The sequence below is a fragment of the Globicephala melas genome, chromosome 7, assembly GCF_963455315.2.
Source record: "Globicephala melas chromosome 7, mGloMel1.2, whole genome shotgun sequence".
Classification (NCBI taxonomy): domain Eukaryota; kingdom Metazoa; phylum Chordata; class Mammalia; order Artiodactyla; family Delphinidae; genus Globicephala; species Globicephala melas.
Genome location: NC_083320.1, coordinates 12,724,297 through 12,738,508, shown reverse-complemented (window position 1 = coordinate 12,738,508; position 14,212 = coordinate 12,724,297). Strand labels below are relative to the sequence as shown.

Here is a 14,212-nt window from a genome sequence, read left to right as displayed (position 1 = left end):
TATGATTGCAGAAGCCAACGATTCTAATTAGACATTTGCTGAAGCCCCAAAAAGTATAGCAAAACTGCTTTGCAAAATAATTATTTAAGCATATAAATTCCAAGCATTAGATGCAAATTAAAACTCATTTTTGTAGAAGAATAATTAAAAGTCTTAATTCTATATGTTATTTGTAAACAAACGCAAGTTTTATTTTACTAATAAAATTGTTCATTAAAATCCTTAAGACATATCACATTCATATTAGATCTCACTGAAAAGTAATTCTAATAATTGAACTTAGACATATTGAGATGCATACGACGATGGAGTCAACATAAAAGTAATAGCTAAATTTTTGGCAAATTGCTTAAAAATTTTTTAAAAAGGTTTTATTTCCATAGTATGGACTTTTAGAACATATTGGTAAACTATTCTTCCCTAAATTATTGTTTAATAATATTACAATATTTAATAATTTAAGTACAAATTTTATTTACAGTTTCCATGCTTTAATTTTGCTTTGTAAGAATTTCAAAAATATAGAAACAGCTGACATTTTTCGAAACAACTACTAGCACAGTGGAAAAAAAACCTGCTTTCATTCCATTTTTTTTTTCTGTATTCACTCTTTTTTGCTAGGTGGCATGCATGCAGTGGTTTCATGGAGACCATACAATGCTTGAGATGATTGAGAAAAAACGTTGCTTGTGCAAGGAAATAAAAGCTAGACAGAAAACGGAAAAGGGCCTTTGCAAACAGGATAGCATGCCTATCCTACCCAGCTGGAAGAAGAATGCAGGTACAAAGAAGTACAGCCCTCCACCCTATTCTAAACAGCAAACGGTATTCTGGGACACTGCCATATGACTGTGTGCAGGATGGCGTGAGCTCCACATTATTTAGCACGAAGAGGGAGGTCGACTCGGTCATGTGATAAGTAACTGTTACATATCGTCTCAGTCAAAATGGAATGCCAGTGGTTCCCTGGAAAACCCATGGGAAGCTGTGCCTATTCGTGGCTAGTTCAAGATAAAATCCATATTTCCTTGCATTTAAGGCACACTTATTTATCATGGATTATTTTGAATCCAGAAGATATTAAGATGTAAATATTTTACTAGTTTATGGATGACACCTGAAATAATACACATTATACGTATATAAATGATAGAAATATCAAGAGTTTTACTATATGATACAATTTCTGTATTAACTGGTTTGTTATCTTTTTTATATGTCCCTTGATGCCTTTTATTATTAATTTTTGCATTTAAAATGTTTCTTTCTGCCCACCTTTTGTTTCTGTACACGAGCTCACAGATAGGTTATGTTCAATCACACAATATATGATCTGGTGCTAGCAATGTAGAAGTTGAATATCATATTCATTAGGAACATCTGTTGCTTTGTACGTTTTTAAGGGTTTGACAGGAAACGAATGCCAATGTGATGCTGAATTTGGACGTCCACATTACATCAACACCAATATTTTTGCTACATTGGCTTTATAAGAATTTCTCTCCAGTATCATCTTGTTTATACTAAGCAATGGTTAGTCAGACTCCAGAGAAAGTTAATAGGATATATTTGGACATCCCAGCAGAAAACATTTCCTTCAGAAATGACTTTAGGGACACATGTCCTTCCATCATTGATTTGATTGGAGGAGACCAGGGTTCACTGTGATAATGGAAGGAACAAGGAATCAAAGGTTAAACAGCACAACTGCTTTCAAGAGGGTGGGACCAGTGGCATTAGAGCCACTGCTATCACTATTTTTGAGTAACTTTTCATGTGTATGTTTGTTTCCCCTAGAAAATGACCAATATACATTCAACCAGATGAGTTTACATGTTTTAGTATACTAAAATGCCAATCTTTCTCAAAATTTAGGTTCACAAATGGAGTAGTATTTCATGTTAATTTTTCAAATTAGTTATTACCATATTTTGGGGGTGTAATCTTCTGTGCATGTTCATCATACCCATTCTTACTGATGATGACACCATGACCAAAGAATTATGACCAATTGTTTATCTTATTTTGTTTCAAGGAAGAAACAGGAAATGCAGGGGATGGGAGATGGGGTGGATTCAATTTTATGTGGTGGTAAAATTTAAGTTAAATAAATCATATATATCTTTTAAGAGTAACTTGTTAGTTGACTATAAATATCCCCACGGATGAATAAAAAGGAAACTATCACATATATTTTGTATATTTAAATTACTATTTATGCTTCCTAAAATGGACAGTATGTGATTCTTCTTTAACAATCAATTTAGTATTATATTTCTGAGAGAAAAGGTACGTGTTTGAAGTTATTGTCATCGTGGTTTTCCTTGTAAGGGTTTTGACAGCAATAGTACAATGCTGCTCAATATAACCAAATATAACAGGAGGTAGGGAATTTTTGTAATCTATATTGCTAAGGAGCTAGTAATGCTTTAGCAGTAATAGTTTCTTTCGAGCCTTTGAAATGTTATAAAATAATTTTTTAATATTTTATAATTAATGTATATTTTGATGTCCTACTAGAATTCTGAAAGAATAAGGAAAATAAGGTAAGTGGGAGCATGTATATCTGTTATGTGTGCCTGTGTACACGTGAATGAGTACTCAGTGGGGGAACTGTGTACACTAAATGCTTATTGAAGTTTTAGTTTTGCTTGTATCACCGAGGTGGTAAAAAAAAAAAAAGAGCAGAGTCACAAGTACAGGAAATCACGGAGAGATCTTAAGTAGCTTAAATAAATCCTGCTGCCATGTTTCACCAGTTATAGATTATGGTTCAAATCCAACAATCAATGGAGTACAAATCTAGGAGTGATAAAAATGTGTTAAGGTAAAATCATAATTGAAATAAAATGTGTTTATGAGCCAAGTTGTTATCCTCATTTAAGTTATTATGACCACATATGCTCAAGCCAATGAATCAGATATATATGTCATCAATTCTCAGCATCTTTATGATGATCTTGATATATATATATATATATATATATCTCAGACTCAATATGATAATGATTAGATAATTCCCTTGAAATTTATATTTTGGTAATAAATGCAAGTGTGTTTTTCAAATGCCAATCTTTCCCATATCTATCTGAATTAGACAGAAGATACTTTTTAGTACTGGCCACTTGTCAAGAAGGAAACAGAGTCACTAAAATGATTTGTGTTGGATTCAGCCATTTCCATTTGTTCTGCCAAACTCATACTGCTGCCAGGTTTCATACACTCCTTTTCAAGCAAGTTATTTTCTGAGAAGGTAACCTGTTTGAAAATCTGACCTTAGGCAACCATTTCCACTTATTTTCTCCAAATCTTGCTTTCCATGGGAAGTTATGGAAAGATCTGATATTTGACTCAAGAAATGATATTCTATACCTATAAGACTGTCCATTGTGGTTTATTTAGTCTATGTGGCAATAGCCATTCTATGATTAATTTCCTTTTTGTGTAGCATTTCTTTATGTGGAGAAAAAAGAGGTCATTAGGACAGAGAGAAAAATAAAGTTACTCTCTAGTGGCAACTAATTAGGACACTTCATCCTGTAAATTTGGTCAGATGATCAAAAGTTCCACCTGCACCCAGAACACTATGGAATGATAAAGCTCATAATTTTTTAGCAGTGTCAAAGAACAAATCATATCATTGCATGGTTATCAAGTTGAAAGAGCTCAGACCTATAAAAATTATCTTTTCACAGCAAATTTTATAGAAACAGAATTTTATTGGCTGACAGCAAGATGCTTTTATATGTGAAAACTTCTTAGAAGAGACACAATTGTTTTAGAATTGATGGAAGGGAAAAAGCAAATCCTGCTTTTCTGTCTCAGAGCCAGCATCTTCTGAGGTATAACAGGAGTTCTTTATATAAATGTTGCCAAACTTTCCCTTGTGTTTATGGAGTGGAAGCAAGTTTGGAGTGGAAAGTGATTGATTTGTGTAAAGGTTAATGTCACCCATAAAAAATAGTCGTGAAAGTGAAACAAAACAAAACATTAAGAGGTTAAAATGTGTAGTTAAGAATACACACACTCACATACATGGTAATTAAATGGATACAAGCAGATACAACTTCACTTTTCAAAACAGTGACATCGGGACTTCAGAGACCCCAAGGTTCCACAGAGTTTTCTTTGAATGCTTCCGGAGAGTAGAGAAACATTTTTCTTACTACCTTTTCCTTAGGCCTCACCCTTATATCCAAGGTAATTTGACTCTTAAGAGCAAGTTGGGTGATCAAATTAATAAAACTAAACGACCCTATTGCTTCATTGTTTTAATTAAATAAGACATCAGAACAATGCACATACAATGCAATTTCAATATTACTTATATGTTAAGGTGGATCGCTTGCCTCAAATACAAAAGAACTTGTAAGCTAATCATGGCTACCTATAAAATGAAGGAAAAATTCCTGTGATTTAAGTAGCAAGTAATCTGAGATGAGAGAGAATTCACCCTTGCAAAGAAGTAGAAGTTGAATAGAATAGCAATTCACAATTCATTGTGTCCCAGACTTAAACTGAAGTGAAAGAAAAATAATACCTATGTACTTAAGATTAACTGGCTAAATCTTCCTTGTAAGGGAAAATAGATATCTAACTCTAGAATGTGAACAATTTGTTTTTAATCCATTATTCATTTAACAGTTCATTATTGAGCAACTTATATATCAGTTATTTTAAAACATTTCTGAAGCATTTGGCATTAAGCCTTCAAAAAGATGTGGTCCCTGCCTTCAAAGAGCTTTATTATGCAACCATTAATATTTTCAAAACAAAGCTTTTAGGAAGATATACAGTATCACATACGTTTGACATCTCTTATGTGTTTATATATGGTACTCTTTTTTTCAGATCAAGTGTATAGTCAAAATAAAATGCTAAACATATTAAAGTTGATGTCTAAGTATAAAATATGTTTATGTGCAAGCCTCTATATGTACACATAGGATATGTACTGCTGTCTATATAAATCAGTAAAAGGATAACAAGTTTTTCCATGTTGGACTTTGAACATTGTGGCTTGGGGTTTGGATTGATTTAAAACCCTTTGATATTTGGGTCAATTACACTGTAGCAAAATGTGTGTAATCTGGGAAAAATGTCTCATAATATTTCCCTTTAAATGTTACAAAGGTTCAAATTTAAGGGAAAACATCTTTACAGAAATATCGTTGGATCTATCTCAACTAAACCTGTATGAAATCCTTTTGAAGTTTTCAATTGTTCCCAAATATGACCGGGTTTGCCCACCCTCAAAGCATCTACATTTACACATGTATACACCCACATACAGTATACATACTGTATATAATATATATGAAAATGTTTAGTATGCACTTCTTTTGTTTGAAACTCCTTCAGTTAACATTTATAGTGTAGCAATTTGTGTCAAGTGCACTGTGATTATAAAAAACAAAGCACAGTAAAGTCACAGGTCTTGTTATCTTGCACTAAAAACGTGTTCACGTATTTAGCAATTGTATGTTTACTTTCTTGTTCTTTTCAAGAAATGGAAACAAATAGCTATTGAGAAAATGATATCAAATAATATGTTTTTTAGTGGTAATGGCACTACATTTTTAAAAGACAGGGTTTTTAAAAGAAACCATTTAACATCCATTCCAACATCACGTTTACTGTATTTAAAAATCTGAATGTTGTATTGCATTTTTCATTACTCATTAAAAATGTCAGGTATGTGCCTGAAAAGTTGTGCAAATGAGCATTAGATAACAGATTTCTCTACTAATGTGTTGTTAGCCATTTCTATATACATAATAATATAAACACTGATGTTTTAATTTCTTTTAATTTTTGTACTTGATTTTTTCAGGTAACATGTAATTATAAATGTACTTTGATACTCCTGAAGTAACCAGATATTGTTTTAAAACAAATTGTTTTCTTTAGTGCATTGGCAATATTTTGCAATACTTTTGTGCTTATTTATTTGTGCTCCCGTGTAATTATAATAAAAGCAATAGTTTAAATTAGTTGACTTTGTCGTTGCTGGTATTTATTCATCAAGAAACAAGATGGGTAACATCTCCTTTAAAGAAAAGTGCGCACATTTTTCCACGTTTCCATTTGCCTATGAGATTGTATGTATGGTGGAAGATTGGTGGCTGTGAGTAGTTTGAAGACCTAGATTTTACAACTTAGTTATGTGACCCTCAATCGTCCTCAATCACCACTCGGCTTCTGCTTCAAATAGGTGATCCACTAAGTAAGAGGAAACTTGACATTTTTCTTTTGTATGCACCTAATTCCAATTAAATGACTCAGTGTGTATCTAAAGTGTGCTGGAGGCATTAAAGAAAAAAAAAATCCAGCAATCCTAGACTGGTGTACATAGACAAGATATTTATTATTTCTACTTCTAGAATTAATCTGGTTTAACTAGGGAGCAAGTCAGTATGCTAATGTTTACTGGGGCCTTGGTAACTAAAATGTCATTGAACACCTGAAATATACAAGACAAGGTTCTGGATCTCAGAAAGCTTAACAAAAAAAGTGCTTTTGTGGGACTTCCCTGGTGGTCCAGCCGTTAAGAATTTGCCTTCTAGTGCAGGGGTTGCGGGTTTGATCCCTGATCAGGGAGCTAAGATCCCACATGCCTTGTGGCCAAAAAACCAAAACATAAAACAGAAGCAATATTGTAACAAATTCAATAAAAACTTTAAAAATGGTCCACATCAAAAATAAAAGTGCATTTGTAATAAAGCAACCCCCTTTAATAGTTTCTAATGGCAACTTTATCAGCCACTTACATCTTCTCCCATATGTCCAGTTTCAGTGTAATTTGTTATACTTTCATAATTCCTCACAAATTCTTTTCATGTTCATTCTTTATTTTTAAGATTTTTTTTTTTGATGTGGGCCATTTTTTTCAAAGTCTTTATTGAATTTTTTACAATATTGCTTCTGTTTTATGTTTTTGGCCACGAGGCACATGGGATCTTAGCTCCCTGACCAGGGATCGAACCTGCGCCCCCTGCATTGGAAGGCGAAGTCTTAACCACTGGACCACCAGGGAAGTCCCTCACGTTCATTCTTAAAAGGAATCCAATTCATTCCTACTCTTTAGTTCCACTTCTCCAGCTACTCAAATGCTGTGTGCACCCTATGCCTCTTGGTTGAACAAGAAATAACTAATCATACTTTCCATTATCAACACTTTAACTTCCATACATCTCAGTTCATGACAAGAGGTGCCCCATATTCTAAAATGTCTCTTCTCTTCTCCCAGCTCTCACTAAGACGCATTGTTTCCAGTGCTCTCACAGTCTAATTAATTACGTTAATGCTAAGATGTGAATGACTGACAAAACAAAGTCCATCCTCCTATGGCTATTTGCATTGAAGAAAATTCTTAGTAACATGCACCAGGGACTATCTATTACTAGCATGTCGGGCAATGTGACAAACTGGGAGGTTAGAAGAGAAGTTTATAGAAAACTTTGCACATTATCACCTCAAATCGCATCCTCTAGAGCAGTGGTTCTCAAACTTTGTTGCACAGAAGAATCATGTGGGCTATTTCTAAAAACTCCCACTGTCCATAAAGCATCTGGGGGTAGTACACAGGCTTCAGTAGTTTCTAAAACGCCCCAATCATTCCAATACGTGGCCAAAATTGAGAATTAGAGCAGTGCTTCTTAAACTTTAATGTGTGTGCTTATCACCTGGGGATCTTGTGAACCTTTAGTAGAGTCTGAGATTGGCATCTCCAGCAGGATCCCAGGAAATGCTGATGCTGCCTGCCTGTAGACCAACCATTGAGCAACAACTACTAGGCAACTTCCTTCTCTGCCTATTTTTAGGGAGCCTTTGATACCATACGCTAGAACACTGCTGCTCACAGTGTGCTTCACAGATAGACAGCACCGTGCTGGGACTTGTTAGAAATGCAAAATCTTGGGCTCCATCCGAGATGTATCTTTGGAGCTGAGACTCATGAATCTCGGTTCTGAGACTCATAGATCTGCTTTAGCAAGCTATCCAGATGATTCTTATGCCCAGTGAAGTTTCAGAAGCATTGCCCTGGACCAGTGTGGTTTCAACAATGGCAGCACATTACATTCATCTCAGGAGATTTTTGTTTACTACTGATACCTGGGCTTTACTCCCACAGATTCTGATTTTATCAGCCTGGGGTCAGGCTGGACAATTTTCCTTCTCTTCCTCCCCTTTATCCTTTCTTCTTCCTTTCCCAGAACTTCCCAGGTGATTAGAATAGGAAGCCGGTACTGAAAAAGCTATATTAAAGAATCAACTCTGTCCCACACACTGGAAATTTTGTCACATTTCCCAGAAACAGCATTTTATCCACAGGACCAAATACAAAGTTTGGTCATGTCATACCTCTCCTCATCAAAGTTAGTTATAAGTACCTTATGGCAAAGAGTGCTGCAGGAAGAAAGTTCCAGTTTTGGGTTCAATCATTTCCCTATGACTGGGTGCCTATCTGCCATCTGAGGAAATCAATGGTCTATGAGGTCACGGTTACATTATTTTAAAAAACTATTCTGAATATTGCCTAGAAATTAGTGTCCAGGTGCTACTCAGAATCTTCATTTTTGATAATAGTTTCGGAGTCTATCAGATTTCCTCCCAGTTGGCAGTGGTGCACACCCCTCAAGCATCCACTCCCACCCCCCAACACACACACAAACACACGTGCTTGAGTCTCCATTACAATGTCATTTGACTTATAACAGTTATTTCTTTGGGAGTTTGTCTTCTATACTATATGGCAAGTTCCAGAAAGGGGAGCTAGGTTTGCTTGTTGTAAATCTTTATTCCCCAGAGTGCTTGGCCCATTGCTCTGCACATGAAAGTACTGAATAATATGCATTGAGTCCATTTATGTGTTTATTTAACCAATATTCATTAAAGTCCTCCTATATACCAAGCGCTGTTCTAGACAGTAACAGGACAAAGTCCGTGCACTTGTAAAGTTTAAATTCTAGTCGATTTATGTTTTCCTTTGATGTTGTATCCTCTACTTCCTCTCTTTCATTAGATAAAATAAAAATTGTATGAGATATTGTGAAATTTTGTAATCTCTGGCCCAAGATTGCTCTAGATACATGTGAGTGTTATTTATAGCTATATATTTATATCTATCCACCTACACATTTATTTAAGCCCCACCTTGTTATAACACAAAGCAGTTTATAGTAATGCATAAAATACAGAAAGATATATATTAGAAATGTATGACAACTGTAAGAGGAAAAACAACAGATTAGGGTATGATATTAAAACCAGCCATAAACGATTTTAATTCACAAAATGCAAACAATGATACCGCATGTAATTACGAGCTCTAAGTTCATAATTCATCATAAGAGCAACACCAATAATAATATAATAATAATAATGACTATTACAATTATTGCTTACTCTGTGCCAGATACTGAACTCTTTTTTAATCTATTTTACTTAATTTCTACCTCAACTCTATGATTCTCTTCATTTTCTAGATAAAGCTGTTGAAGTTTATAGAACTTGCGCAAAATTATACAGATGGTATTTATAGATTCTGGAAATTGAGGCTAAGCTTATCTGATTCTAAAACAAAACCAATGCAACACAGTCTTTCATTTAAATTAGTGTCAGTTTGCTATTCACCATTTACAGAGATTTAAACACATTTTGAACACTACACTGTACACTATTTATGTAGCCTAAATGGAACTAATCCATCTAACTTCGATTTACTTATTTAACACCAAAGAGGCAGTATCTTCCCCTACAGCAGAACAAAGTTCACAGTTACAGCTCAGTGAAGAGGACTACAGGTTTTCTTTGCCATCACTGATCATTTCTTATCAATCTTTTAACTGGTTGCAAGGAAGGTCAAATGAGTTCACTAAGGTCAAACAGTAAATTGGCTTTTAAATGGATTTTGCCTGTCCATTTTCCTTAGGGTAACTACTGCCTCACTATGTTAAATTTTTTGATATTTTTCAGCTATGTTAAGTTTTTGATATGTTTCAAAGTGTCTTCTCTGCTACGTTCAACAAAAGGCTTATTGGCTTAAGGAGGCACTTTGTTTTAGGGAATGCATCCATCCAAATTTTGTTACTTTTTCTTCAGGGAAGACACTGAATGATATTTAAAATGGAGGGGATGGGAAGAAAGAATAATAGGGTCATACCTGGTATTAAATTAAAATCTACCATCACACTGGACACTGACACATGAATACTCTATTCTTCAGCAACATTTCCTCACAAAGACCCTTGAAATGTGCTAGGATAGAAAAAATGACACTGGGATAGAAAAAAGAAAAATGTTTGTTATTATTGTAGTTATATAGCTAAGAAGCTTTTGTACATTTAAAGTGTAAAACTAACATATTAAAGTACTTGACTTCTTTCACTGAATAAGTAATTCCTTCTTTTTTTTGGCCCTGCTGCGCGGCATGCGAGATCTTAGTTCCCCCGACCAGGAATTGAACCCGTGACCCCTGCAGTGGAAGTGCTGAGTCTTAACCACTGGACTGCCAGGGAAGTCCTGAATAAATAACTTTTGAATGCTTCTGTGCCAGTCATTATTACCAATGAAGGGAATATGGTCCTGAATAAAAGACAACTTTACTCCTCTTAGAGTTTACACGATGGATATGATTACTAGTCTTATGAAGTTGACAGCACCAAGTTAGCCCCCTTGCTCGGACCTCAAGGATTACAAGGTGTGGTGTTGAGATGATATTCAGATGTGGCAAAATTCAGAGCGGCTGAAAGGCGGCTGCTCTGAGACCGTAGGATTATACTGTCTCTACTGGAGGAGGCTTTCTTGCATCACTCTCCTACTTCCCTTGGGGTTTGAGACCTCTGTGTCAGAGATCACACATATAGGCATATTGATTCCTTGTTAAACATACATTTTTCCTTTTACAGTACTGAAAAAACAACAACAAACCACTGAGACCACCTTGGAGATGACTAGACACCTCTGCTTATAATTATGTCAAAGTGGGTTGCTTGCTTGAGGATCCTCTAGACTTTATCTGAGCCTAGCATCCAAATGTGTCTCCCACCCTAGAAGAGTCTTCATTTCTCGTAGCTTACAGTGTTAATTACCATTGTCTAGTTTCCAAACTGTTCCACTTGGTTGCAGAAATCCACCAGCCTCAGTATCAACCTACAAGTCCCTGCCCCCTCCCAGACCCCAGCGTCATACATCAACAGTCTCAAATTCGAATGACTCTATTCCTTGTGTAAGAGAGACAAGCCTCTATCTTCAAGTATTGAATCAGTCAATCATTAAGGTAGGGCTTGAAAAAAATGGAGGATGAAGGGGATGGTAGACTTCAACATAATCTTGGACATGAGGATAAGGAGTTTGCCAGGGAAAAACACAAGAGTAGGGATATAATAAATTTAAAAAATAAGATTAGTAGTGTTATTCAGTTTTGGAAAAAGTGCAATTCATCCCAAAGATGGCTAGGTAGGAATTTTTAAGAAGTTTACCTCATTTTTACTTGAATGTGTGGCTTTCTTTCACATTTATATCAGGATTATGCAAAAGAGACCATTGGGAAACTCGATCAGAGCTGTTTAGAAAGGCAAACAAGAAAGTCAGTCAAGGCATAAAAATGAATAAAGTCAGTACAGAGAAGCAAGGAAAGGGTAAGGCCAAAAATTATTGACCTCAATATTTTCTGATGACTCCTCATAACTTTTTCTTTCTGCTTTATAGATGTATTGTTTATTAAATCTAAAGATGTGAGGTGAGATTTAAACAGTGTATTCTTAGTTATGCAAAGACCTGGAGGAGTGTTTCAGGTCATTGTAAAGACTCTGAGATAGAATGATTTTGAGGTTTTGAGGAAACCTACTGGCCACAAATATAGCAATGAGGGAGAAGTTGGGGCCAGATATGTAGGTGCTGTGGCGTTTATACACCAGGCAAAGTATCAAGCATATCACTTGCATTATCTAAGAATCGAAGGCATAAGTGGAGCTTAAGAAGGATAGAAAAGGATATTCATGACCCCTCCCTGAATTCATCAGCCCACCTCTCATTAATAAATGTGTGCAGAAAACCAAGAATCATCAAACATTTGATGAAAACAAGCAACGAATAAGAGAAAATCCAACAGAAGAGGTAAGTAAAGTACAAATAGATTATTAACAAATTATATTTAGATTGATCACCAGAGGTAGGTTTAATGTGAAACTAATGACATAAATTTTATGGCCACACCCACATATAAAAGCCACTCTAAAATGCTGGGAGAAGCCCTAGCAATGTGTTCACATGGTCATATGACTGTGTAAAATTTGCAAAAGTGGATTTTTTGACTATGATCAATCAGTTTTCTACTTTAATTTACCTTCCATCCTACTTCTTGATTTGGGGGTCACTGGAATGGCTGTGGGAATTTTTGAGATCTGGCCAAGAAGAGGTTGGGTTGGATATACAATGACTTTAGGCTTAGTGGGACATTTCCACGTAAATCACAGAATTCATAATTTTGTAAATTTTTTTCTTAAAGAACATCCTTCCCCAATTCATATAAGCTTCAGTTCTTACAAAATTTGGAACTGCACTGATTTTCACAGATATTTATAGACACTGAAAGGAATATCTTTTCCATAAAACTAAAACAGCTATGATAATAATCTAGAAATCAGAAAAAAATAACAATCACAAAGTATGAAGTACTTCAGCTCCCTGACCTCCCCTCACCTTTTCAAACCAAAAAATAAATAAAATATATAATAAACAATAAACAGTATATAGTTAAGAGCTTAGAGACACTTGATCAACCATTTCAGAGAATTATGATTGAGATTTCTAGGAAGATCTTAGATCTACAGGCTACATGTTATATTTACCACCAAAATGGTCTCCTATCCTGGATATGCTCATATTCTTTAGAATACGATTATTGTAATATTTATGAGAATTGATAAGGTTAAACTATTTAGATATTTTTTTTAATTCAGGTATAGTTGATTTACAATGTTGTGTTACTTTCAGGGGTACAGGAAAGTGATTGTTATATATAATATATATTTATATATATAATATAATAATCTATAATGGAAAAGAATCTGAAAAATAATATATATAATATCTACTTTCTCTGATTCTTTTCTATTATAGGTTATAACAAGATATTGAATATGTCAAAAGTTCCCTGTGCTATACATTAGGTCTTTGTGGGGTTTTTTAACATCTTTATTGGAATATAATTGCTTTACATTGTTGTGTTAGTTGCTGATGTATAACAAAGTGAACCAGCTATACATATACATATATCCCCATATCACCTCCCAATTGCATCTCCTTCCCACCCTCCTTATCCCACCCCTCTAGGTGGTCAAAAAGCACCGAGCTGATCTCCCTGGGCTGTGTAGCTGCTTCCCATTAGCTATCTATTTTACATTTGGTAGTGTATATATTTCAATACCACTCTCTCACTTTGTCCCATCTTACCCTTCCCCCTCCGCATGTCCTTAACTCCACTCTCTACATCTGCGTCTTTATTCCTGTCCTGCCCCTAGGTTCTTCAGAACCTTTTTTTTTTTATAATCCATATATACGTGTTAGCATATGGTATTTGTTTTTCTTTTTCTGACTTACTTCACACTGTATGACAGATTCTAGGTCCATCCACCACACTACAAATAACTCAATTTCATTTCTTTTTATGGCTGAGTAATATTCCAGTTATATAAGTGCCACATCTTCTTTATCTATTCATCTGTCAGAGGACACTTTGGTTGCTTCCATGTACTGGCTATTGTAAATAGTGCTGCAATGAACATTGTGGTACATGACTCTTTTTGAATTATGGTCTTCTTAGGATATATGCCCAGTAGTGGGATTGCTGGGTCATATGGTAGTTGTATTTTAGGTTTTTAGGGAACCTCCAAACTGTTCTCCATAGTGGCTGTATCAATTTACATTCCCACCAATAGTGCAAGAGGCTTCCCTTTTCTCCACACCCTCTCCAGCATTTATTGTTTGTAGATTTTTTGATAATGGCCATTCTGACTGGTGTGAGGTGATACCTCATTGTAGTTTTGATTTGCACTTCTCTAATGATTAGTGATGTTGAGCATCCTTTCATGTGTTTGTTGGCAATCTGTATATCTTCTTTGGAGAAATGTCTATTTAGGTCTTCTGCCCATTTTTGGATTGGGTTGTTTGTTTTTCTGATACTGAATTGCATGAGCTGCTTGTATAT

The 14,212-nt window shown here is 35.0% G+C and overlaps 1 protein-coding gene across 3 annotated transcripts in view; it reads left to right on the top strand.

The window, feature by feature from the left end:
* NYAP2 (neuronal tyrosine-phosphorylated phosphoinositide-3-kinase adaptor 2) overlaps nt 1-5,973 on the top strand; it is a 266,912-nt gene extending 260,939 nt beyond the window's left edge. For all 3 annotated transcript variants that reach the window (XM_030832684.2, XM_060301774.1, XM_060301775.1), the window contains exon 8: nt 622-5,973. In XM_030832684.2, the coding sequence (XP_030688544.1) occupies nt 622-849 (228 nt within the window). In that variant the 3' untranslated portion in view covers nt 850-5,973. The remainder of the gene's footprint in view (nt 1-621) is intronic.
* Nucleotides 5,974-14,212: the final 8,239 nt, after the last annotated feature.